Genomic DNA, 24,189 nt, shown 5'->3' on the forward strand with positions numbered 1-24,189 from the left:
CAGCCTGGAGAAGAGAAGGTTAAGAGGTGATATGATAGCCCTGTTTAAATATTTGAAAGGATGTCATACTGAGGAGGGAACAAGCTTGTTTTCTGCTGCTCCAGAGAACAGGACCCGGAACAATGGATGCAAGCTACAGGAAAAGAGATTCCACCTCAACATTAGGAAGACTTTCCTGACAGTAAGGGCTGTTCGACAGTGGAACACACTCCCTCGGAGAGTGGTGGAGTCTCCTTCCTTGGAGGTCTTTAAGCAGAGGCTGGATGGCCATCTGTGAGGGATGCTTTGCTTTTGATTTTCTACATGGCAGGGGGTTGGACTGGATGGCCCTTGTGGTCTCTTCCAACTCTATGATTCTATGAGTAATATTTCAAGGTCTGATAGTTCAGAAATTAACTTAAATTAAAACTGTTTTTATCTGTTCAAGAAAAAACTGAGTAACCAAGCAGCCTTTTAAGAAGAGCAATACTGAGCCCAAGTAACAAATACCTGAAGCAGCATCTTTCTTTCCTTAAACCACTCTGCCTCTTTCTTGACTACCGTACATATAAAAGCATATATTCTGCAACATTTCATATCTTTGTGATGGGCTTATTAGTTATAAACTACCTAGGAACTCAATTCTGACTTTAACACAATAATAAAATGAAATAGCCCACAAAGTATTATTAAATAGTCTGATCATTTTCATATGAGCCAAGCAGACATGGTGCTTTCTCTTCCACTTACATAATAATAATAATAACAACAACAACAACAACAACAACAACAATTTTTATTTATAGACCGCTATTCCGCAATGATCATAGCTGTGTACAGTAAAATTGCAAAACAATACAAAAAATTGCAAGGCCTCTCTCCCTCTCAAGATGGTGGTTGGAGGAGGGCTCTTTGTCTTCCAGCCTGGCCTCTCTCCCCCTCAAGATGGTGGTTGGAGGAGGGCTCTTTGTCTTCCAGGCCTGGCCTCTCTCCCCCTCAAGATGGTGGTTGGAGGAGGGCTCTTTGTCTTCCAGGCCTGGCCTCTCTCCCCCTCAAGATGGTGGTTGGAGGAGGGCTCTTGTTTGGAATGAATACTATTCAGTACAGTATGATGGGAAAAAACTTTTCTGGGAGTGGGGAGCAGCTAATTTCATGTGAAATAACTGAAGTATGAATAGCCATTGCAAAATTTCAACAAAGTGCAACTCCATTCTATATATATTTCTGTGGCAGGAAAATCTGCAATGTTTAAAGTTTCTATTCCAGAAAACTTACATTTGAATAAATGGCTGTAAATTGTTTGAGAAAGTTTAGATGTAAAGCAGAGAAAGATCAAAACTAAAGAGTGCAAGGACATTTTCCTACAGGGGCTTAAAACTGCTGAATTACTAACTGAGCAATTATAATACTGCAATGTCAAATCAAAGAAAAAGGTGACATTTTGAAAGTGAGGATGAAACTGCACCATAGTGAAATGATGATACAGATTTATTACACTGCCAAAACTAGGTCACCATCAAATGCTGGAATTATATTAAAAGCAACAAGGTGAAAACAATATCTAACATTATAAAAAGTCACCTTGGAAACCAAGCATCTAACACATACAATCATCTGAATGTATATGTCTTAGCTAATTCCAAAATCTTTTCTCTGCACAGTCTTCATTCTTCTGAGTGAGCCATATTTAAACCAGAAAGTTTCTAATTAGCCACAGCCAGCTACATCCAAAATTAATTTTGTTGTTTTAAAGTGGTTTTACTGTTGAATTTTTAATGTTTGATGCTGCTACCATTTATTTTCATTTGTAGTACATTACCTTAGTAGAAAAGTAGTACAAAAACTATTGTTGTTGTTGTTGTTGTTATATTTCCATCCTGCCCTTCTCCCAAGACTGGGACTCAGGGCAGTTATGTACTCCCCTATATGATGTGTACAGTCTCCAAACAGGCTGCTTACCTGGATCTAAGACACGGAGGTTGGTCAAAACAAATGGGGAACTACAGAAAGGAGGTGGGCCAAATATTTCATACTAATCCTAGATGTTACTGGTTCGCAGCCCAAAATGGTGACAGGAGTTTCCCACCTTGAGATCTGGTTGTGTAGGTGACTCCCCTCACCATTCCCCCTCAAAGTTCCATATGGGTAAGATGAGGGGGAATGAAGCTGAATGCAGCTGGCACTTTGAGACCTGGCTTAGTTGCAAAGTAAGGACTATTTGGATCCTGATGCATTGTAAGTGAACTTCATTCCCCCTCGCATCTTCCAGTATGGGATGTGTGAACAGGAAATGAAGATGATAATAATCAACCAGCACACTGAGAAAGGACTAACATTGGCTGTGAGAGCACCAGCCAGAACCCTCCAATTGTGTTCAGTAATCAGGAAGTGATCTGTGATCACTCCAGTCAGTTATCTCACTGATTAGCAGTAAAACTGAGATTCTTCCCCAATGGGAACGGAAAAGGGTTTCCATCTGACTCTCTATGGGTTAGGTTTGAGACAAACTCAGACTGGATGACGGACATCTACCCATGGAAAAAAGATACCTTCTCCTGCTTTAGATAAACATAGAAAGCAGTCAGTCAAATATGGTGCATGTCAGCTGAAAGCATGCCTACTGTCCAGAGATTGGATATTGTGAAACTGCATCCATCTGAACATTTTTACATATTTATATCTCAACATTTCAGAATAAGCCTAGTTGGCCTATGAAAAAAATATTTAAAATACCCTATAAGCTTTCACTATCTTACAAATTTTCAACAGAAATGAAAAACAAGCAATAATCTTAAATTTTATCCCAGTTTGTTCTTGGAAGATGGAGGAAGGCAAGGAGGAACGCAAGGAGGTGGAGAAAAGATATTTTACCTTTAACATTCCTTCCAAATCCCATTGAAGCAGGAACTTCATGGTCTATCTGCAATTTGCTGTTTGCTTTCTCTTTCACTATATCGTCATCACTTGAAATATCATCAGCTATATTCTTTTTCTTCTTTTTTTTCTGTCGAGGTGGAAGCTTTTTGGGGAAAGTAAACATAGGGAGTATAACAAGGAGCATTACAGTGGCACAAAGAAGGAATCCACTCCACCTAAAGTGAGGGAATAAGAAACAGCATCAGAAGTTAGTAGTGTGTGTGTGTGTGTGTACGCAAGAGAGAGAAAGAGACAGAGAATTATACAAAGTTACAATGGAATAAATAATAATAACTACCATCGCCTCTAAACATACAGAAAATGTTTGCATCACAAGAGAAAGATAATACAATAATGGTAATTGTGTTACCATTTGTCTGTTAAAATAATAACCTTCTAAGTCACCAAGCAGAAAAATTGACACAAGAAACATAGGTGACATAATGCAAAGTAAATTTCTATTAAGCCAACTAAGAAAAGGAGAGAGGATATGCAGCCACAATATTACCATCCCTGATTTTATGCAATGTGCTTTGGTCCTCACACTAATGTGTTCCAAGTCTGTATAGCATAGGACCTTATCATACCAAGTCTGTATAGCATATAGGACCTCTCCTTTCACCAGTACAATTGATGTACACTCACAAACCAGCCATTCTGAATGAAGTAAGAGACCTCTTGAAAAAAAAAGAATTGTGGCATTCTTAACCTTGGACTCTATATTATTCAACCTGTAAATTCTACTATGTGCTGTTTTAAAAGTGAAAGTAGTGTGGGTAGCATCAGTGTTGCATTGGAGCTGGGACTCAAAGGGCCTGAACAGACAGGCCAAAATAAAACTGCTTCGGGTCACTTTGGAGGCATGCTGTTTAAATGATGCATGCGTCGTAAGAGGCCAGAAGCTGCACCAAAGGTGCGCTCTAGTCCTTAGGACTGGAGCGTGGCTTTAGCACAGCTTCTGGCCTCTTGGGATGCATGCATACTGTACCTCCAAAGTGACCCAACACAGCTTTATTTTGGCCTGTCTATTTGGGCCCATGGAGTCAGTGTTTTGGAACTTTTCTATTAGCAGAGATGATTGCATCAACTGTAATCCTCCTCAGGTGGCTATCTTCCCTCTCAGCATAGTTGCAATACAGTTAGCTGGATAAAAAAATGATTTTCTCAGCAGCAATATAATATTACAAGCTATTCTTATAATGCAAATATTTTGACATGGATTAATCTTGAATAGGCAATGAAGACATGTTAACCTTACAAAAGAGAGATGAGACTATTTTAAACTTCATTCCAATCTTTCTTTTGTAGAGATGATGATCATAGGAATGAAAGTTGTTAAACTGCCATATCCATAAAACAAATGGATATGGTTCAGCCCAGCTGTCTGCATTTTCAGACTCTCTTGATAGGTACTGCAATGGGGAGTGGGGAGGACTGTCATGATGTGTGACTATATGACAAAATTTACCATGGGTTAGTGTAGCCTACTTGCATTAGATTCCAGCCTAAATACAACCAAAAAGATAGAGATAGTCACTTTCCAAATTCCTTGGTCACCAGGTACTGCCAAATTCAACTTTGCTGAGATAGCTGTTAAAAAGCTGAGCGTACCATCAGCAGAAAACCAATTAAAAAGCATCTGGTAGAAATAGGAAGCTATCAGCTTTGTGGCTATTCACTGTCCTGTAAGTGTGCCTAACTACAGCACAACACCTTTATTACTATCGGGCAGATGTTTGACACTGAATGTCTTAAAAATTTAAAACCACGCCATTACAAATTAAAACCCTGCTATTATTTCTTTGGCTAAATTGATATCTCAGTTCCCTGTGATGCTTGTATAATTATAATGAGTATTTTATTGTGGCTGCAGCTGTTGCTAACCTACTTTCCGATGAAATAAGAAACATTTTTCAACTCTTGTGAAGCGGTCTGAGAATAGATGAGGCTGTTAAATTGTCAGCATTAAGCAGGCATGACCCAAGGCAATGCCTGGATGAACAACTGTACAAGAATCCCATTACAAAGCTGCTGTGAGCTTCCCCATGAGAGATCTGTAATTCCTTAAATTACAGATTTCCCTCCTAAAAACTACTAAAATACTATCAAGAAATACTTGCCAGGATGCCTGGCAAGAAAATAAAGTGTCCATGGGTCCCAATTTATATTGCGGGCAGGGTGGGGAAGCTTAAAGTTCCTTTCACCCCATGATCCCAATATGGACTGGGTCACCATGATTACTTTGAGGTAAAGGAGAAAGCTACAGCTAATGACATTTTAAAAGTAACATATACTTGTCTCACTGTTCTTTGCATCCCATAAATGACCTCTAAAGCACCACTGCACTGAATTTAAGTTCCATTTAACTATGATGACCATCAGTTGTTGATAAACTTGTCCTCCCTAAGTCTGTACAGCTTATTTATAAGGCCTTAATACTGTACAGAGCTTAGAAAAGTTATTTTTTTAACTCCCAGAATTCACACACACACACACACACACACACACACACACACACACACAGAGAGAGAGAGAGAGAGAGAAACACTTAACATACTTTAAACGTTGTAAACTCTTACAAATTATGGGTAACAATTAAGAAACAGTTTTGAAGCTCTTGATACAATATATCTTTCAGTTAATCTCTGGCATAGTGGTTTGAATGTGGGACTATGACTCGGGAGACCAGGGTTCGATTCCCTGCATGGCCATGAAACCCACTGGGTGACCTTGGGCAAGTCACACTCCCCAAGGGGAAGGCAATGGCAAACTTTCTCTGAATAAACCTTGCCAAGAAAACCCCATAATAGGGTTGCTTTACAGTCACCATGTCAGAAACAACTTGAAGGCACACAGCAGCAACAAACTCTTACACTGGGATTGCTGAAGACAGAATAAAATGTTAAGCAGTCTTAACAATTTTCATAAATGTTCCATTAGATGAGGGATGGGCAGAAGGGGCAGGGACACTCCCCATCCCCATGGTCCTCTACAGGTTGCGCAGCTGCTCCCTGTGTGACCAGAACATGAGATCTGGCATGATATTACTTCTGGTTCCCGTAATCAGCTGAAATACATCCAGTGCCTGCAGTTTGGGCGGAAAGTAGAAAATAGTGAGGGGCAAGTAGAGTCAAACCACTTTTGTGGCTATTGGGGTGGTTTTTAATTGTTTGTTTGTTTGTCTGTTTGTTTGGGGGGGGCTGAAAGAAATTAAAATCGGAGAGGCTGAGCAGTTTTGGAAGTCTTTAAAGATTTTTGTCCATGGTCTATACTCCCCTCTTCCCAACATTAGAAGGTTAAGCATTCAACATTTCCCAGTTATTCAAATGGATGAAAAACATACACAGTTGCAACGTACCAGTTACCAATGAAGCGAGGATCACTCTGGTCAATATGAACAGTACTTCTAGGATCCACATAAAATCCAATAAGAACTCCTCCTAACAGATATCCTGCTGCAGGACCAAGAGCTCCCATTACATACATTATAGCTGTAAAAATAAAACAAGAAAAATTCCAAGCACATGTGCAATTACACCATATCACAGACAACGATATTAAAGTTGTTTGCAACATTTTACAGATTAAAAAAAATAGAAAAACAAAGTGCTCTCCTAATCACTGCTTTTCCCTCAGTTTCCAACAAGTTTTCATTCCCTTGACATCACAAGAAAAAAATTCTATGAAGCAAGCTCCACTTCTGATAGTAATGAACAGCAACATCTGTTGTTTCTCTTTCCACTTTTAACAGCAACAATATATTCCCCATGAGAAGACGGTAAGAGAGAATTGTGCTATGTGTTCTCTAAAAGCTGTTTATTGAGCAAGAAACAAGTAGAATAGGTGGGGAACAAGAAGAGAAACTGTCAAACTCAGCTCCAAAAACACAACCAGCTTTTTTCTGACAAAACTTGCTCCCTTGGTTTGCCTTCTTCCACTTAGGTGTCCTCTAGTTTATTGAACTACAATGCCTATGGGACTGTACAATGCCCATGGGGCCAGAGGCAGCCCCTTTCTCCTCCGGATGGAGGCCGCAGCAACAAATGCTGTGGCTTCCACAAGGCCTAAAAAGAACCCGCTCCCGGATGGTTCTTTTGGCATGCTTGTGCGCAACAATGACATCCATGCAGTGTGGTGCAGCGCAGCGTGGTGCTGTATGGGTGCTGCACCGCATGGATGTCATCGTTGCATGCCCTATATGGACAGGAACATGCAATCATGGGGCCTGTGCGCCGATAGTAGGGCTAAGCACATGCGGACGGCCAGCCCTACAGACCCCTAATTTCAGCCCCAGGCCGGTGCAAAACACCGGGCTATACTGGGCCTATGTGCTAATTGGGATGCAATTACAGGGTCTTTGTAGAGCAGCAGGGCTGGGGAAAGCTGAAATAGACCCTGGATTACTTAACCAAACCAAAAGGCAGTTGAATCTTTCTACAAAATTGCCAATTGGATGGCATCCTCTGCCACATCTAAGGGCAGCAAGCTAGCTGAGTGGCTGCATAGGGAGCTGTGTGACACAGAGCTCTCTCCTCTGGCATCTTGCCATTGTTGCTGCTCAGTATCTGCTACCTGATGTAATGGCTTCAATCTCCCTTACGACAGAGTCAGCCCTGCTTTTTTCTTTGCATAAGAAGCAACTGGATGGCTTTTCCCCAGCAGTCCACACCAAGATGTAGTTTTAAAATAGTAGGGCAGTGATAGAACATGTTTATAACACTATTAACGCTCAGTTTAAAGCAAGACACTAAAGCCTGCATAGCAACAGTCCTGATATATCAGTGCTACCCAATTCTTTTCAGGTTACCACCCCCTTTCCTCTCGGATGTCAACCTTTGCTTCCCCCATGCCCATTTCTTGATATCAGGCCTACTGTATTACTGCAAATCCAAAACAACCAATCTCAGTAGCTGCTCAATTGCACCTGGTCACCCTGGGAGCAGCAACCAAGCAGCCAGTCAAGCAGTAACTGAGAAGCCTCTTGCATGTGCTAGTTTTGTGGGAAAGGCCAACGTGAGTGAGAGGCTTCTCAGTCATTGCTTGACTAGCTGGCGCTCAATCTAAGAAGCACAACCCTCCCTCCAGTCCATCTGGCACCATCCAGCCATGAAGGGAAAGATGCAGGTCCAGCTCCATCAGGCCTGGCCTAGATTAAGAAGCAGAGCCCTCCCTCCAGTCCATCTGCCTTGGTCCAGGCCTCAGAGGGAGAGAAGAACTGCTGGACCTGATCCCCTTCCCCACCACCATTCCCTTCTCTTTTTGTGTTGTGCCTTTTTAGATTGTAAGTCTGAGGGCAGGGAACCATCTAATTAAAATAATAATAATTGTAAGCCACTCTGAGAGCCTTTAGGGTTGAAGGGCAAGGTATAAATACCGTAAATAAATAAATAAATTGCTGTTCCCAAGGTGATGAGATGCAAAGGATCCCTATTGAGGAAGAACTCTCAGTCCTTCACTGGGGTGGAGAGGGTCACAGCTGGCTTCCCACTTTTCTCCCTGGCAAGGAAGGACTCTCAATTCAAGAGAGGCAAGAGGAGTCTAGAAGAATGAACCCTGGATACTACTACTCCTCCTTCCTCAGAGACATGATTTCCCAAACAGTTTCAAGTCACCCCGAACCCTCACACACAAGCACTGTTTCTTCTACTATCTCTTTTCTCGGCCTGCCCAATGAAAAAACACAGGAGCAGAAATACAGTTCCAATTTGCCAGCTAAGTCCCAGCAAAACCCACAAAGTTTAAGCAGAGATTCAAATGTGAAAGCTTATTATTATTATTATTATTATTATTATTATTATTATTATTAACCTTTATTTATGAAGCGCTGTAAATTTACACAGCGCTCTACATACAATCTTTTTAGTTAGACAGTTCCCTGCCCTCGAGCTTACAATCTGAAAAGACATAACACAGAAGGAGAAGGGAGTGGTGGAGGGAAAGGGTAAGAGGTCCAGCAGTTCCTCTCTACCTCCAAGGCCTGGGCCAAGCAGATGGACTGGAGGGAGGGCTTGGCTTCATAATGGATGCTTAATCTTCTTCCAGGGAAAATACATACTCTCAAGTAGGATAATACATATACAGTACATAAAATTGCTTCTTAAGCAATTTCTTACTGACAACTAATTATTTGTGTTACTGATCCAATACATTTGAAAGTGTTAAGATTTGCCTCAGATGCTGCTGCCGAATAACCACAGGAGACCGTGCTGGAGGAAAGGCCACAACTTTATTAAGCAAACCATTGGTAGGGTTGGCACAAAGCATGAGGTCAGGATCTGCGAAATCAAACAACCCCACGTTTGTCTGATTAACCACAACCTGGCACCCACCAGGTATTGGGATGACCTAGGGGCTAAGGCACACCGTATGACCGCATCTCTGCCATGCGTTCACATATTCGCTAAGCCCCTAGTCACCGGGAGGCGCTCTCGCGTTATGGCCCCCGCAATGGCCATACGCCTGCCCTATTCGCCCCCGGGTCCCAACTGACTCCCAAACCAGAGCTCCGTAGCCCTGGTACCACACCGTGCAGATCCTGGCCTATGCTGCCGCCCCAAAGTTGTGACAAAAAACCCAAACCCAAGCGGTGGGTGGGTGGGAGAAGGCTCAGCTCCTCCTCCCTTCCTGCTTGGCTCCTAACCATCCGGAGCCAAGCGCCGACTGAGGGCCGGGGCTGGCAGCACGGCCTATATAGGCCTAAGCCCCGCCCTCAGTACCACCTGACCAGGAGACTCCTCCTCCAGGCCCGCAGAACCAATCATCTGCCCTGGAGGACCGGAACTCCCGGTCACCGAGCCCAGCTCCCAGAGCGTCGCGGGGCGGAAGGGACTCCCCTTCACCCCGCACACCAATAGGGAGCTGGGGCAAGCCCCAGAGCACTCTGGGGCTTGTAGCCGTTCGCTGCGTCTAGCGGCAAAGCGGTCAGCCCGCCGAATCGGGCAACCGCTTTTATATGTGAAATTAGCAGCTCTTGTGGAGAAGGCTGGTAGTTTCATGCACAGTATTAAAATTAGGTGGTAGAAAAATTCTGGAAACACTATGTTTTTCTGCTCCCACATCACATTCCTGCTCCTCTCTTTTCTATGTACTAAATGTCAAGAGAATAATATCTTATTGATAAGGATCTGTCCAACAAGTAGATCTTAATTAAAGTAAAACAGGCAATTTCAGAAGTAGATAATGTCTGATCCAAATTCTGAAATTTAGTTTAATAATATATTCTATAAAAATGCTGACAGTGGTTAATATAGTTTAAATCTGCGCAAACACATAAAAACAATCAAACTATCTTCACATGGACTGTCTTACTTGCCCAGGGACTCTGTAGATATGAAATAGGGATGTATAACTGGATTATAATTATTTATATAAAAAAACATATATAAGTTACCATTTATCTAACACAAGACTATATGAAAGGTTATTTTTTAAAAATCACAGCATAACATAAAAGAAGCAACTTACATCTCTTTCTTATATATGATGCTCAGAAAGAAGTGCAATTGAGTTCAATGTGATGGCTTTCAGCCACATGAATGTAGGACTGCAGTTTCTCCCACTTTTGAAGTGAGTTAGAAATACCAACAAAATAAAGGGTTTTTAAAAGCAATAGTAAAATAGTTCTAGCATTAATAAGTGAATATTTATTCATTCCACCAGACAACAACTACCTTCCTGTAATTCAGAGTGCTTCTCCATAAGGAGTTTATCACACTGTCTTTTCCTACCCTTTCCTCTTGAGTTAGGCACGGGATGAAAACCTCTAAATGTGCCCAGGCAGGAGGCATCCCATACTCAATCTGGTCTTCTCCCCTACTTTGCAGAGAACCAGAAATTTCCGTTCTTTCAAAAAGTGGCAGAGAAGTCTTGATCAAGTATGGGATGCCATGATTGGGTAGGGGATGCCTCCTGCCTGGGCACAGAGCCATAAGATAAAATCCATGTTTAAAAGTTTTCATCCTGTGCCTAGTTTGGGAAGAAGGAACGGGAAAGGGTGGTGCAATAAATTCCCTAGCCAAACTTTTAAGGTGTGCATTTATATAAGGAAAACAGCATAGGGCAGAAGTTAAAGACTCTCTCTCCTAGTACCGTTGTTTCAAGCAAACATTTTAAAGGGGAAGGTTAAAAAATGGGAGATTCCATCACAAATCTTCTGTGTAATGATATTTCAGGCCCAAATTGACTGTACTTAACAGTGGAATGTGACACAGCTGTTTAGTCTAAGCAGACATTGTATAGCATTTATTTAGTAAAGCTTTAGACAAGTTTCACAGTAAGCAGAAATACTGTATGGTAGAGATAAAAATAATGAATGCAGACTCTCTTCCATTAGAGATGGGAATGGTGCCCAAAAATTAAGATTTTAAAGTACTATATGCTGGAAAGGTTCTTTAAATATTCCTTACTGGCAATATCAATATCAAACACATTGATTCTTTAAAAAGAGACTGAGAGAGACATAGCAGCATACTTAACTCTTCAGTGCATAAATAGGGATTAGGAAGTACACTGCTCTTGTAAGCAGGTTATATTTTTCCACTGTAAAATTTAATGAGTATTCTTTACAGTACCTACTAGCTGCTATTATCAAAGAAGAGCTTCTGCACTGCAGCCCTCATTTCATTTGCAAAGGTGACATATTCTATTATTTTAGAATTAAGGTGATGTTAATATGATTAGGAGCTGGGAGAGTGGAATGGAGAAATAAGATCAGTTGATCACAACCCACTCCTATAGGATAAGAAAGGAGAAAAGCTGGACCTATTTCCTGCAGGGAAGAAAAGAGACCAAGGGCTCATTCCCACTTACATTTAAATCGGTTTGCGATTTACCTTCACTTCATGTTGCTAAATTCCAAAAGGTCCATCATTCTCACTATGAAAGTGGATCTTTCATTATCCCCTTGAAATTGCTTCTTCTTTTTTTTTGGGGGGGGGCACATTGTCGTCCCCACTAGTTTGCACCGCTTCAAAATACTATGTCAATCATCTGTGCATCATCAGTGATGTAAAAATTGATAGAAGATTCAATCCATTGGTGTTGCAAGTAATTGTAAGTAGTTGCAAAATCAATTAATCAAATCGTCTATCAATTTTATTTTATTTTTAAAAAATCATGTGCCCATAGGTCACAACACAAGCACAAAGGCAGCACTGGAGGGAGGGGGGGATGGTGGATCTACCAAAACTTGAGGAGGGATGGTAAACACCCCTCTGCCACTAATCCTTTCCCTCCAGAATGATGCGATTCAAATCTGTCATTCCCCTTGTTGCACACACTTCAGAACCAATTCTTTTCAAAAGAACTGCCAAAGGACTAATATCAGGAAAGAATGGGTCTCTTGTGTTTGCCTCGTTTCACCGCGATTGAAACCAATCACAGTAGGATCGGAACTGGTTTCAAATGGGAACAATGGTCATATAACCCAATTAGCAATTCGCTTTAAATCATATTGGGAACGTGGCCCAAGACAAGCAAATGAGACCTCAAATGTCATGGCTAAGAAAAACATTTATTTGTTATGCCTTCAGCAAGTACAGCACCTGAAAAAGGAAGGTTGTGCTACAAGGGAAACCTATAAAACCAACTTCTAATATCATAGAACTGTAAGATTTATATTGCTGCTGTTATGTGACTCTGACCTATGGCAACCCTATCATGAGGTTTTCTTGGCATGTTCTACTCAGAAGTGGTTTATCTTCCTTTGAGTTGTCCAGAATTGCCCAGTGGGTTTCCACAGCTAAGAGGAGATTTAAACTCTGGTCTCCCAAACTCCTATCCAACTTTCAAACCACTACAACATGCTTGCTCTGTATAAAGTTTTGTATACCGAACATTAAGTTCAACCCACATCAAACAGTTCTCAAGAGGAACTTATCAAAAGCTTGCCTTAGTCATCCAAAACTAGCTATAGCTTCATTTCATCTATATTCCATTTTTCTTTCCAGAAGCTTATTTTCCCTCGCATAAGGCGAGGACGGACTGTATATGGAATAGGGCCAAAGACCTTTTAAACCTTCAGAGAAAAGCTCACCTTTTCCATGTCAAATATCTGAGTATACTAAGGAACTGAAGAGTTAGTAGTGATAACAGCAATAATATTCTAATACTGATCTCATGTTTAAAGCATCTCACATTTATTGTCCTGTTATAATCCTTACAATAACTCTGTTCTGAAAGCACCTATAAATGGGGCGCTGAGCCCAAAACTGGCATGTTTGTAAAACTTTGTGAATTCATGAAAGAGATACTGGGACTTGTTGATCTGTTTCTTTGCTCCTTCTTATATCAAATCAGCACTCAATCAAGATCTTAAGTCCTCATCAAAGTGGAAGGAACCAAGGCCAGGGTCTGCCCTGGGTAACGTGCCACCATCTAAAGGTCCAGCAACACAGGTATAGCTGTCGACAGAATATTTTGAGGCTCAGTTCTCTTGGAGATCAGGTTCTCAATAGGTGGGTTGGATACTTTAATCGGAAGATCTATGACCTTAGCTATTCTGGTGACATCCACTGCAAAGGTACAGAAGTAATCCAAAGGGAAAACAGGAGTTTGGTCTCCCACCCCTGGGTCAAGAGAGAAAGGAGAGGAATCCTCTAGAGAAGAGCAACCTGATTTCTCCTTTAGTGAAGATTCAGTGAGGATGCCCCTATCAACTGCTCTGGGAGACTGAGGAGGAAGAATAGGAGGCATTGAGTAGAAATGACCTTGTGTTGGTGTCAAGATAGGGAAGACTATGCTAAACTCAGGACAATTGGGATCAGCTGGATTGGAAGCCAAGCAGCAGGTTCCCTGGCTGCCATTGTACCTGGTACGTGGAGGGAGCATAAGGCATGGGGAGTGATGGTCTTTACAGCAGTCCCCATTAGAGAAATAATAATCATAGTATGGGCCCCCAGTCAAAATACAGGGAGTGATGCAAATAATAGAGTGGAGAACACAAACTGTCCCCACAATGATGAAGAGTCCCTTTAGTAAAATAAAGAGGGAGAACAACTATAGAGATTGGGAATCCTCCTGGGACCAAGAGCTACTCTGGGGTAGGATAGGGAAGCAAGCCAAGGTTCTCTGTCATGTTTGTAAAGAATCTCCCCTTCCAAGTAGGAACTAACGACTTGTACTCCATTGGATTGCACATTCAAACTTCAAGCAATTACAGTATTTCCAAGATTGGGCTAGGGAGACAATGAGGAGACACCAAGGAGCTGAGAAAATGAGACAAGGATGAGTGGGGCTCTTGAGTGGAAGGATCCAATGTAACTGAACATTGGCAGGGGTCAGAAACTGGTCTTTATCCTTCTTTGGCTCTACTAAAATTAAAGGGGATGGACATTTCTCTTTGTGTAATGGTTTCTCTAGAAGCTTGCTGAGCCTAAGTAAATAGTTTCTAAATTTTTGAGTCCTGGAAGACAGCTTAGAAGCCTGTCTTGGTATTGAGACAGGACCACGGTCAGCAATGGACATGTAGCACATGCAAGGACCGCAGTCTGGAGGGCTACGAAATATTCCTAGGCTGCATGAGATGCTCTCAGTGTAACAGCATACTCCATGTGTATTAATGTTGCATAAGGAAAGGAAGATGCACTAGGGACCAAATTGCAAGCATAAGATGGCTAATGGAGTGCACCAGGAAATTCCAAAAGAAAATCAGCATGTGCTTTATAGACTATAGCAATGCCTTTGATTGCATAGATCATGAAAGGCTATGGAATGCCCTTAAAGACATGGGAGTGTCAACACATCTGATAGTCCTAATGAGAAATCTGTACTCCAGACAAGAGGCTACTGTGAGAACAGAACAAAGAGAAACAGAATGGTTCCCAATTGGCAAAAGGGTCAGACAAGGCTGTATCGTTTCAACTTGTATGCAGAACATATTATAAGAAAAACATAAGAAGGACACAGAAGAAGGAGGAGTGAAAATAGGAGGAAGGAATATTAACAATCTAAGATATGCAGATGACACAAAAGTACTAGCAGAAAACCTCACAGACTTGGAACACCTACAAAGGAAGATCAAAGAAGAAAGTGCAAAGGCAGGCTTAATGCAGGGACGTAGCCGGGGGGGGGGTCTTGGGGTCTGGACCCCCCTTCCATTAGAAAAATGAATGGTGTGTGCCGCTGCACCGCTGCACCCAAGCCCCATTATAATGGTGGCACTTAGTCTGGACCCCCCCTTCCTAAAATCCTGGCTACATCCCTGCTTAATGTTGAACATAAAGAAAACAAAAATAATTACCACTGAGGACCGGAAAGAAGAAACCCTCAAAGTGAACAAAATTTGGCTGCCAGTCCTGAGGAATAACAAAATGCAAATGGGAAACCACTCAGAGTCAGGGGCTTTCCCAGTAGATAATGATCACCAATTAGCAGACACTAATCCTCTTTTGCATTAGCCTCCCAGCCTGAGGCCTGCCATCAGCACAGAACAATACACATATATATATATATATACACACACACACACACACACACACACACACACACACAACTTTTTCCAGGCAAGCATTCTCTGAAGATGCCAGCCACAGATGCTGGCGAAACGTCAGGAAGAAATTCTTCTAGAATATGGCCACATAGCCCGAAAAACCCACAAAAAACTATGGTTGCCAGCCATGAAAGCTTTCGACCTCTCCACTGAGGACCTTCACAAGTTCAACCTAGGCAATGAAGAAATAAAAATAGTAAAATAATTCCCATATCTGGGATCAAGCACTGATAGAAATGTGGACTTCAGTCAGGTAATCAGAAGAAGATTAAGAATGGGGAGAGTGGCTATGAAAAAACTAGAAAAGATTCTAAAATGCAGATATACAACTGAGCACAAAAGTTGGAATCCTACAAGCCATTGTATTCCCTGTTACCATGAATGGATGTGAGAGCTGGACAGTTAAGAAAGAAGATAGGAAGAAAATCCATTCATTTGAGATGTGGTGCTGGAGAAGAATGTTGAGGATTCCATGGAAAGCCAAAAGGACAAACAAATGGGTTCTAGAGCAGATCAAGCCGGAAACTTCCCCAGAAGCCAAGATGACCAAACTGAGGCTGTCATACTTCAGACACATCCTGAGAAGGAAGGACACGTTGGAAAAGACAATAATGCTGGGAAAGGTGGAGAGAAGTAACAAGAGAGGAAAGCATCATGCTAGATGGATGGACTCTATTAAGGAGGTCATGGGTATAGGGTTGCAGGAATTAAGCAGAGCAGTGGAGGACAGAGGGTCTTGGAGAAGTCTCATTCATAGGTTCACCATGAGTCAAGATCGACTTGAAGGCAGTTAACAACAACAACAACAACAAAAGAAGTACCTAATCTCGTTTTGGACGTTATTGTTCCAAATACCAATTAATATTGTAAAAAATCTTTGTCAGTTGCTCCCAAAATAACTGGGCACAGAGGTGATTCTGGTCAAATAAAGAAAATGTTATTCAGACTACTGAAGGAAAATAAATGTTAAAACAGCAATTAAAATACCATCAGAAACCCTCTAGCATTGCTACTTCCCTCATATTCAGTCCACAAACATTTTCAAAATGTCAGCATAAATTGCTTACATACTGGTGTGTATATGTGTATACACACACCTGTGCTCTGAGGAGCCCTTAGGGCTCCATGTGCACTTCCCAGGTGGTCCACAACCACTCCAGGAAAATGAAAGAAATAAAAATTGAATGAAATTAAAGAATAAGAAGCAAAATGTAAACACCATTAACTTGTAAGACATAGGGTAGGCCTCTAAGGGGCTATGCCATAGAAAGTGATTCTAAAAAAGGCTCAGTGAGTCAAAAAGGTTGGGAACCCCTGTGCTAAAGTGAAGTTTTAAGTTACTGCAATGCTACAAATTTAGGGACTAAAAGAACATTTCACTTGCAGGGATAACACCCTCATTCTCCTCCCCCACCCCAACTATATACCTGCTGGAAAATGTAAGAGGAAAGGTGAAGGGAAAGAAGAGTAGCCGAGGAAGTTCTGCTGTGGGCTGAATAAGAAACTGCTATAGGCAAAAGCCAACCTGGACTTCAGGAGCTAACCACTCCTCTTGTAAATGGAAAGACGTAATGGATGAATCAAGTTTTTATATATGGCAGAATGTTCTCAGCAAAGCTGTCAAAGGGAGAAAGGGTGTTCAGCTCCAGCAACCATTTCCATCTTAACCCACACAATTCATGGTTTATGAAACCTGGAATGATTATCTAAACTGGGCTAATGAATTACATTAAATTGGTTACCTAACATGATACTGTAACATAACAGACAACTGCAACGGTATGACATAAGCTTAGCATTAGATTTATTATAGTCCTAAGAATGGGGACCATTTCTTGTTGTCATTCACAATATCATTTCCCCTTTATTCTTTCCCTAATCTTTAAGTGTAGCCCAGGTCACATACATTAAGAATGCTAAATGAAAAGTTATAACACAGTGCGATATGGGGTAACATGAATTTAATGAATCAAACTTTCAATGGTATGAAATAATTTTTTTAAAGTTTGACTTACAAGTGTTCCTTGTACACCTTTAATTACATTCACTATAGAATATTTGTCTTCAAGGGTAGCTTGTGCAAGCCTTAAAAAGTAACCTTCATCACCCCAGTGTTTGATCCATTTAGCCCAAGTGAAATTTACTGAAACATAACACTTGGAACTGCAGCTCTGTTTACTGCATCATACTGATAGGAAAACAAAAGGTTTTTAAAAATAGCATTGTGTTTTTAACACTGTGGTTTTAATAATACAGTACCACAAATGGAGCAATGCTGCTGGGGAGACACTGACTAGGGTTATTCGAGGCCAACGTATGATTTTTTTTTAATGAATGATGATTTTTACACTGAGTGACAGCACTGTCTCAGTCCATGCTGTGATCCTTAACTAAATTTTCATATCTGAGTTGAGAAACTGACCGCAAAACAAACACCATAAAATCAACGTCTGGAAGAAAGCTATGATACGAAATAGGAAGGGAAAAAATGACCTAATCTCTTGGGACTGAGGCCAAATCTAAAAAGGCACAGCAAGAAGCCCAATGGCACGCTAGAATCAAATTAATCTATCATGGCATTACCGTTAGCAGGCAACAGTCTCCTTCATCTAATGAATGAAGCAACTGAAAAGGCAGACTGTATATATTATGTGTACAACTAGTTTTATATTCCTAAGGCTAAAAAGCAGAGGAAAAGTAACAGAGAACATCACTAGGTTCTAATGGTAAATTAGAGAAATGTACCTAATCTGGCCTAAGAAACCAGAAGGATTGCATCAGAGTGCAACCTATCCCACTGCTTCTGTATCCTGATCTGACCAGACTACTCATATCAATTAATACTCAATTTCCATAGTCGGAAACAGATATCAACATAACTGGTTTTTGTAATAAGAACCTCATTAAATTCTAATTCTAAATTGGTCCTAGAAAAACAACGCCAAACAATATCATTGTTAAAATTAAATTTACAAAGAACATCTTGACACATTTTACTCAGTATTTGCATCCAAACATTAATCTCTCAAAAAAAAAAAAAAGAACAAGAATTTAACAAAAACTAATGTGTGGAACCATTAAAATGCTTGCAGAACAAGATAATCACACTTAAAATGCAATGGCTTTCATTGGAATTAAGCTATGATTGATTTTTCATATAGATTCCATCAGAGCCAGTTAAGGTCATGGAGAAGAGTACACTTTGCTGGGACATGGATAGTCCAAAGGGAGATGGGAGCCCCTCCCCCCAGATTGCAATCCTACTTATTATATTTAAAAAATGATGATGTATAACAGGCATTAGGATATTTAAAGAGTTTTATCTCCCTATATCTACTGTCTAGAATAATCTTGTGTAATCTGCTAGAGCCAATAGGAAGCAGTGTTAGAACTACTGAAGCAACACTGTGAACTGCTAAACCGTCTGGTCCAACAGCAGCCTAAGGCCCCATCTCGAGAACAGAACGTGCCTTTGCAGTTAAACTAGGATTGTGTGAAACTGACATAAAAGAAATTTGTTTTCCTCTATCACATGTGTTCTATTATATCAAAACCTACAAGTGTCAGAATTCCTTGTGAATAGGCTGGAGGATGTCAAAGCAAACCACTACAAAGCAATGGGAGTAAGTGTTGCCTCATTTTCTGGTACAATCTGTAGTTCTCTAAGGAAATACAGTAACCAATTCACACATAGACACAATTTCAATAAAACTCTGGATAATACTACCTGTAATCACAGTGTGGCCTTGATATCCACTAGGGTTTGGTTCCAGGATCACCATCACCCACACGGATACCAAAATCTATGCATGCTATGGATGCAAGTTCTATGGAGCATGCTATCTTTGTGGAAGTATTTTCCCTGCACAATTTAAGATCCCTCCAGCTGTCCTTTTCTTCCCTTGATACATGCATATGGGAATGAGGTAAAGTGTTTTCCCGAATCCCCTAAATATTCCTGTTTTTAATGCCCCTTTTCTCACTTTTCCCTCCTCTTGTCAACACCTAAGTTTCCAGTGATTTGTCAATGAAATTACTGTTTATATTTTATGAATTATTCAATAAAATTCCGTTTCTATGTAGTTTTGTGTAGATGTGGATTATTGATTCCAGTTTGCCTAAAACACATCACTGCTAAGATTACACAATTCCTTAGGCATGTGTACCTAGAACATGCATGAGTTCAAGTATCGGTTCTTGAATGCACACCTGGTTGCAGACTGGTATACCACTGTCTGAAATCAGACTCAAATATACAGATCTGTAAAATACTGCTGAACTAATTATATTTGCTAAATTTGCAAACTATGCACTGCCAATATTTTGCTCATTACTTCTGCAAATGCCTCTGAGATGTTTTGAGCTAGAAAGATATGTAACATCCCACATTCTGTTTTTGTTGAATCAGGTTAATTAAAGTAACCATCTGCTAAACTAAAGAAATTGTTAAAGGCACAATTCTATTTTAACTTTGAAGTTCATTTTTACCTAAATTGATAACTGAGATCAAAGTACTACTATTAAATATTACAGTGTTGTGCATTTTTGAGATAAGAAACTGGAGGTTTTCCCCCTACAAATACTCATTTAAAATGCACAATTTCTTTAACACCCACCCATATCATTAGTAACTGCTAAAGCTATCCTATTAAAAAGGTAAAGCATTCCTATAGACTAAATTTTAATTGGTTTCCTAACAGAGGATAATGTAGAGGCTAGATGAAGAACTGCAGACATGTGAGTATTGAATATTTGCCAGAAAATTTTCTTTAAAACTCTCCAATGTACTAAATTAGTTGAAAACACACAGGTGTCAGTTAATATCCTGCAACAATTTAAATAACACAGTTAGCAAATTTAGTGTGAGAAGCAGCAATCTGCATATTGCATGGTGTCAAAGTATGTCCACCACAACAACACGTTGATTATTTTGAATTCTAGAGAGGAAGCTGAAGAGCAACAATTCCAGCATGCCTCAACAACAAAATTGAACATGCCTTCCAGCAGAAACAAAACAAAATAGAAAACCTTGAACAGCTACAGTAATATGTGTTTCACCTGCTTTCCAGAAGCCCTGGAAGATAGGTCAGAATCAAAATCTTTGAATCAGTAATAGGGGAAGTGGGGTGGGGGCATGCTTGCTTGGGGAGTTAATGGAATAAGAAAGATTCCAATGAGGGAAATTCATAAATACATAGCTCAGTCACAATGTCACATCAGCTCTCTAATGAACCCTGTGGAATCATTCTAGATAGTAAAGGGGAAAAGGCCACAACTCCCATGATCAATTCTGCACATTCACACACACCCAACCCACTGCTCTCCAAAACAGGTTGCCATACAATAAAGAATACCTGCACTTCAGAATATGCTTTAATAGAGTTTACATTATTTTAGGGGGCACAAAAACACCACCCAAAAAAGAAGTCAAAGCCAGATACAACTGGATGGTACTCCATGTACAATGTATTCATTCTGCTGCTTATCACTTCAAATACAATGCTTGAGAATATCAGCACACATATTAAGCTGCCAGTCCTTGCTAAATGAATTAGATGATGATCCTACATATATGCTATCATTTACTGTATACATTAGCACCTTATTCTTAATAGCTAAATGTGAGCATTAGCAAAAATGTGGATAATTATCAGTCAGATAAAATAATTTGTTCCATAAACACTAATAAGCATATGATAAGATTTGCATGTGTATGCATTTTAGTGTCTGATTTAGTTGTAATAAATAAAGCAATGCATTCACAAAATCTGACTAAAATTGGTATGTATACAAGCTCAATTATTTTTTGGACCAGAATGAAAGATTTCTTATCATACATACTTACACTAGCCTTTATCTCTGGTACTGATAACCAGTATGACTGGGGGGAGACCAGGACCAGAACTTCACTGAACCATGAATCTCACTCTCCTTCGCATGGTTATTGTGTGGAAAAAAGTGGAGAGGACAATAGCTTTATAGGCTGCTGTAAACTCTATGGTGTTCTGCAGTCTCTGAAAATGTTGCTATGTGTATTAGGTCTTTGTTGATGAACAAATGTGCATATTAGTACAAACGTACATGTAAGTATAGTAGAGAATTTATCTATTGGATTAATAGTCTACTATAATAGTGAGAGTATACATTTGAAAACTGCTGAGTTAGTTGAGTTGGCATATGAGAGCAAAGAGAGAAGGTACTGATGTGTTTTTGTGTTAGCAAGTGAAGATTAGTGAGAATATAGTCAGCATTGTTTATTGTTTTGGTTAAATGGTGAGGGACAAATTTAGATTAGACATACTTAGCCAGACAGCTATTTATTTGAATAATATGAACATACCAGAAAGGCTTATCTGGAATCAGTATGCTCTATATACCAATGACTATTCACTTCTGTAAAGTTGGTATTCTCTCTCTCTCTCTCTCTCTCTCACACACACACACACACACACACACACACACACCTATCTCCTGACTGGGTAGCACTAATGGTGCTATAGGTTTTCATAAACAATTGTGTCTGTGATGGCAGCAATACAATTGGAGTGTGCAATTATATAGTAGGTACCCAACCCATCACCATAAGCTTCTATGGAAGATGGTGTTATGGGGTGAGGAGGTAGTCCTGAAAATGTAGCAAAAGGACCACAAACCTGCAGGGGGAGGAATCCCAGTATGCTGGTGGAGTATAACTCAGAGAATCAGAGAATCGCAGAGTTGGAAGAGACCACAGGGGCCATCCAATCCAACTCCCTGCCACGGAGGAACACACAATCAAAGCACCCCAGACAGATAGTCATCCAGCCTCTGTTTAAAAACCTCCATCCACTACACTCAAAGTCAGTACATTCCATTGTCTAACAGCTCTTGTTATCAGGAAGTTCTTCCTAATATCTAGATAGAATCATTTTTCCTGAAACTTGAATCCATTTCTACATGTCCTAATCTCTGGAACAGCAGAAAACAAGCATGCTTCATGTTCAATAGGACACTCTTTCAAATATTTAAACATGGCTAGCATGTCATCTTTTTAACTTTCTCTTCTCCATGCTAAAGATATCCTCCTCCTTACACTGCTCCTTATAGGGCATGGATTCCAGACTTTTCACCATTTTGGTTGCCCTCTTCTAGACACATCCCAGTTTGTCAATTTCTCTCTTACACTGAGGTACTATTACTTCCCTCAATCTAGATGCTATTGATGCAACCTTGGATAGCATTAGCTTTTTGTAGCTGCTGCATCACACTATTGACTTATGTCTGGAATCCCCATTTTCAAATATGTTATTCCATTTCTTCATTGCTAGTTTATCACTTGCACAGAAATATAAAATGTACAAAAACCTAAACTATAAAAAGATAACGTAGATGAGGAAAAAAAGTAGAATAGGTTCCATCTCACTCACACATCATTTCATCATTTCAGATGTCTTCTCGTCTTTCACCTCAGGTAGCAAAAGGAAAGGTTGCTTTGGAACACTAAGATCACTCCCCTCCCCCTCGCAAAGCAAACAAACAAACAAATGTTACAATGTCAGTCCTCTGTTGTGTGGTTTTGGTCATAAATTCTTCAAAGGTAGGCATTAATCTCTATAGTACTGTAAAGGAAGCTGTCATAGGTCTAAACAACTGAAGAAATAATCCAATTTAACTGCCCTGACCAGTGATAGTGAATTCTGGGGATTGGTTTTTGTGAGACACTTCTCTGCCAGATAGCTCAGGTGCCAAAATAAACTACAGTTCCAGGATTCCCTAGCACTGAGCCAGAGCAGTTAAACAGTCTCAAGCCGGATTATTTCTGCATGTGTTTTAGACCTATGACAGCTTCCTTTACAGTATATACAGATACTGCCACCTTTGAAGAATTTTATGACACAAACCACACAATAGAGGACTGACATTGTAATAGGAAGCTGAACCGCAACACATTGCTACCATCATTCCTTCAGTCTAGCAACTTCAGTCATATGTCAGTGTCAGTGATACTGAAGTCCAATAATTACCAGCCCCTGAATTTACAAAAACCTAAACTATAATAAGATAAAGGGATGAAGGGAAAAAGTAGAATACCTCAATCTCACACATAATTTCTGATTGTCTTCTGTTCTTCACCTCAGGTAGCAAAAGGAAAGATGTTTTTGGAACAGTAAGATCACTCCCCCCCACACAAAACAAAAACAAACAAACAAACAAAACCCCCACATGAATGCTGTGAGAATTTCACATTGGGGACTCTTTTGAAGGGGACTTGCACATCCAAAAACAATTTTTAAAAATTCCCCACAGAAGATGGCGTTTTTCTGTTTTTGTTTTATTTTGGTAAAAGACACTGTTTTTATACAATCACATTAGTTTTGCACATTTTTCACACACACACAAATCCAAAATGTGAAAAATCAATAGTTTGCAAAAACTCAATAATTCTATCTGGCAGGGTGAAAAAATTTGAAATTCTTCATTGCATACACAGAACAAGATAAACAAAGGTTTAGATCCGCAGTAGTCTGTACGCAGTTTATCTCACGCTACATTTCTTACAATAAGGCTTCCTAAATTTCATGGTTGTCAACCAAGCTATCCCAAAGGGAACTGAATTAAATTATAATAAGTACAAACTTTAGCATCTCTAAATATCACCTCCCACAGCAGATGTTTCTATTTGAAAATGCATGTAGGGAGTTCAAACAAACAGCAGGGAAGAATACTGTCTGAGCCAGACTGAAAGGACCTAATACAATGAAGAGTTCAAGTCACTATAGAAACTTCCATACATTTTATTTCTTACACTATTGTCAAATTAAGGAAAT

The 24,189-nt window shown here is 40.1% G+C and overlaps 1 protein-coding gene across 4 annotated transcripts in view; it reads right to left on the reverse strand.

Moving 5' to 3' along the window:
- Positions 1–24,189, reverse strand: part of SLCO5A1 (solute carrier organic anion transporter family member 5A1) — a 72,042-nt gene that overhangs the window by 25,345 nt on the left and 22,508 nt on the right. For all 4 annotated transcript variants that reach the window (XR_006103629.1, XM_042464566.1, XM_042464564.1 and 1 more), the window contains exons 3-4: positions 6,254–6,386; positions 2,851–3,071 (exon numbers count right to left, since the gene is read on the reverse strand). Coding sequence is in view for 3 of the 4 variants with exons in the window: in XM_042464566.1 (XP_042320500.1) it covers positions 2,851–3,071; positions 6,254–6,386 (354 nt within the window). In the remaining variant the exon portion in view is untranslated. The remainder of the gene's footprint in view (positions 1–2,850; positions 3,072–6,253; positions 6,387–24,189) is intronic.

This window comes from Sceloporus undulatus, chromosome 4, assembly GCF_019175285.1.
Source record: "Sceloporus undulatus isolate JIND9_A2432 ecotype Alabama chromosome 4, SceUnd_v1.1, whole genome shotgun sequence".
Classification (NCBI taxonomy): Eukaryota; Metazoa; Chordata; class Lepidosauria; order Squamata; family Phrynosomatidae; genus Sceloporus; species Sceloporus undulatus.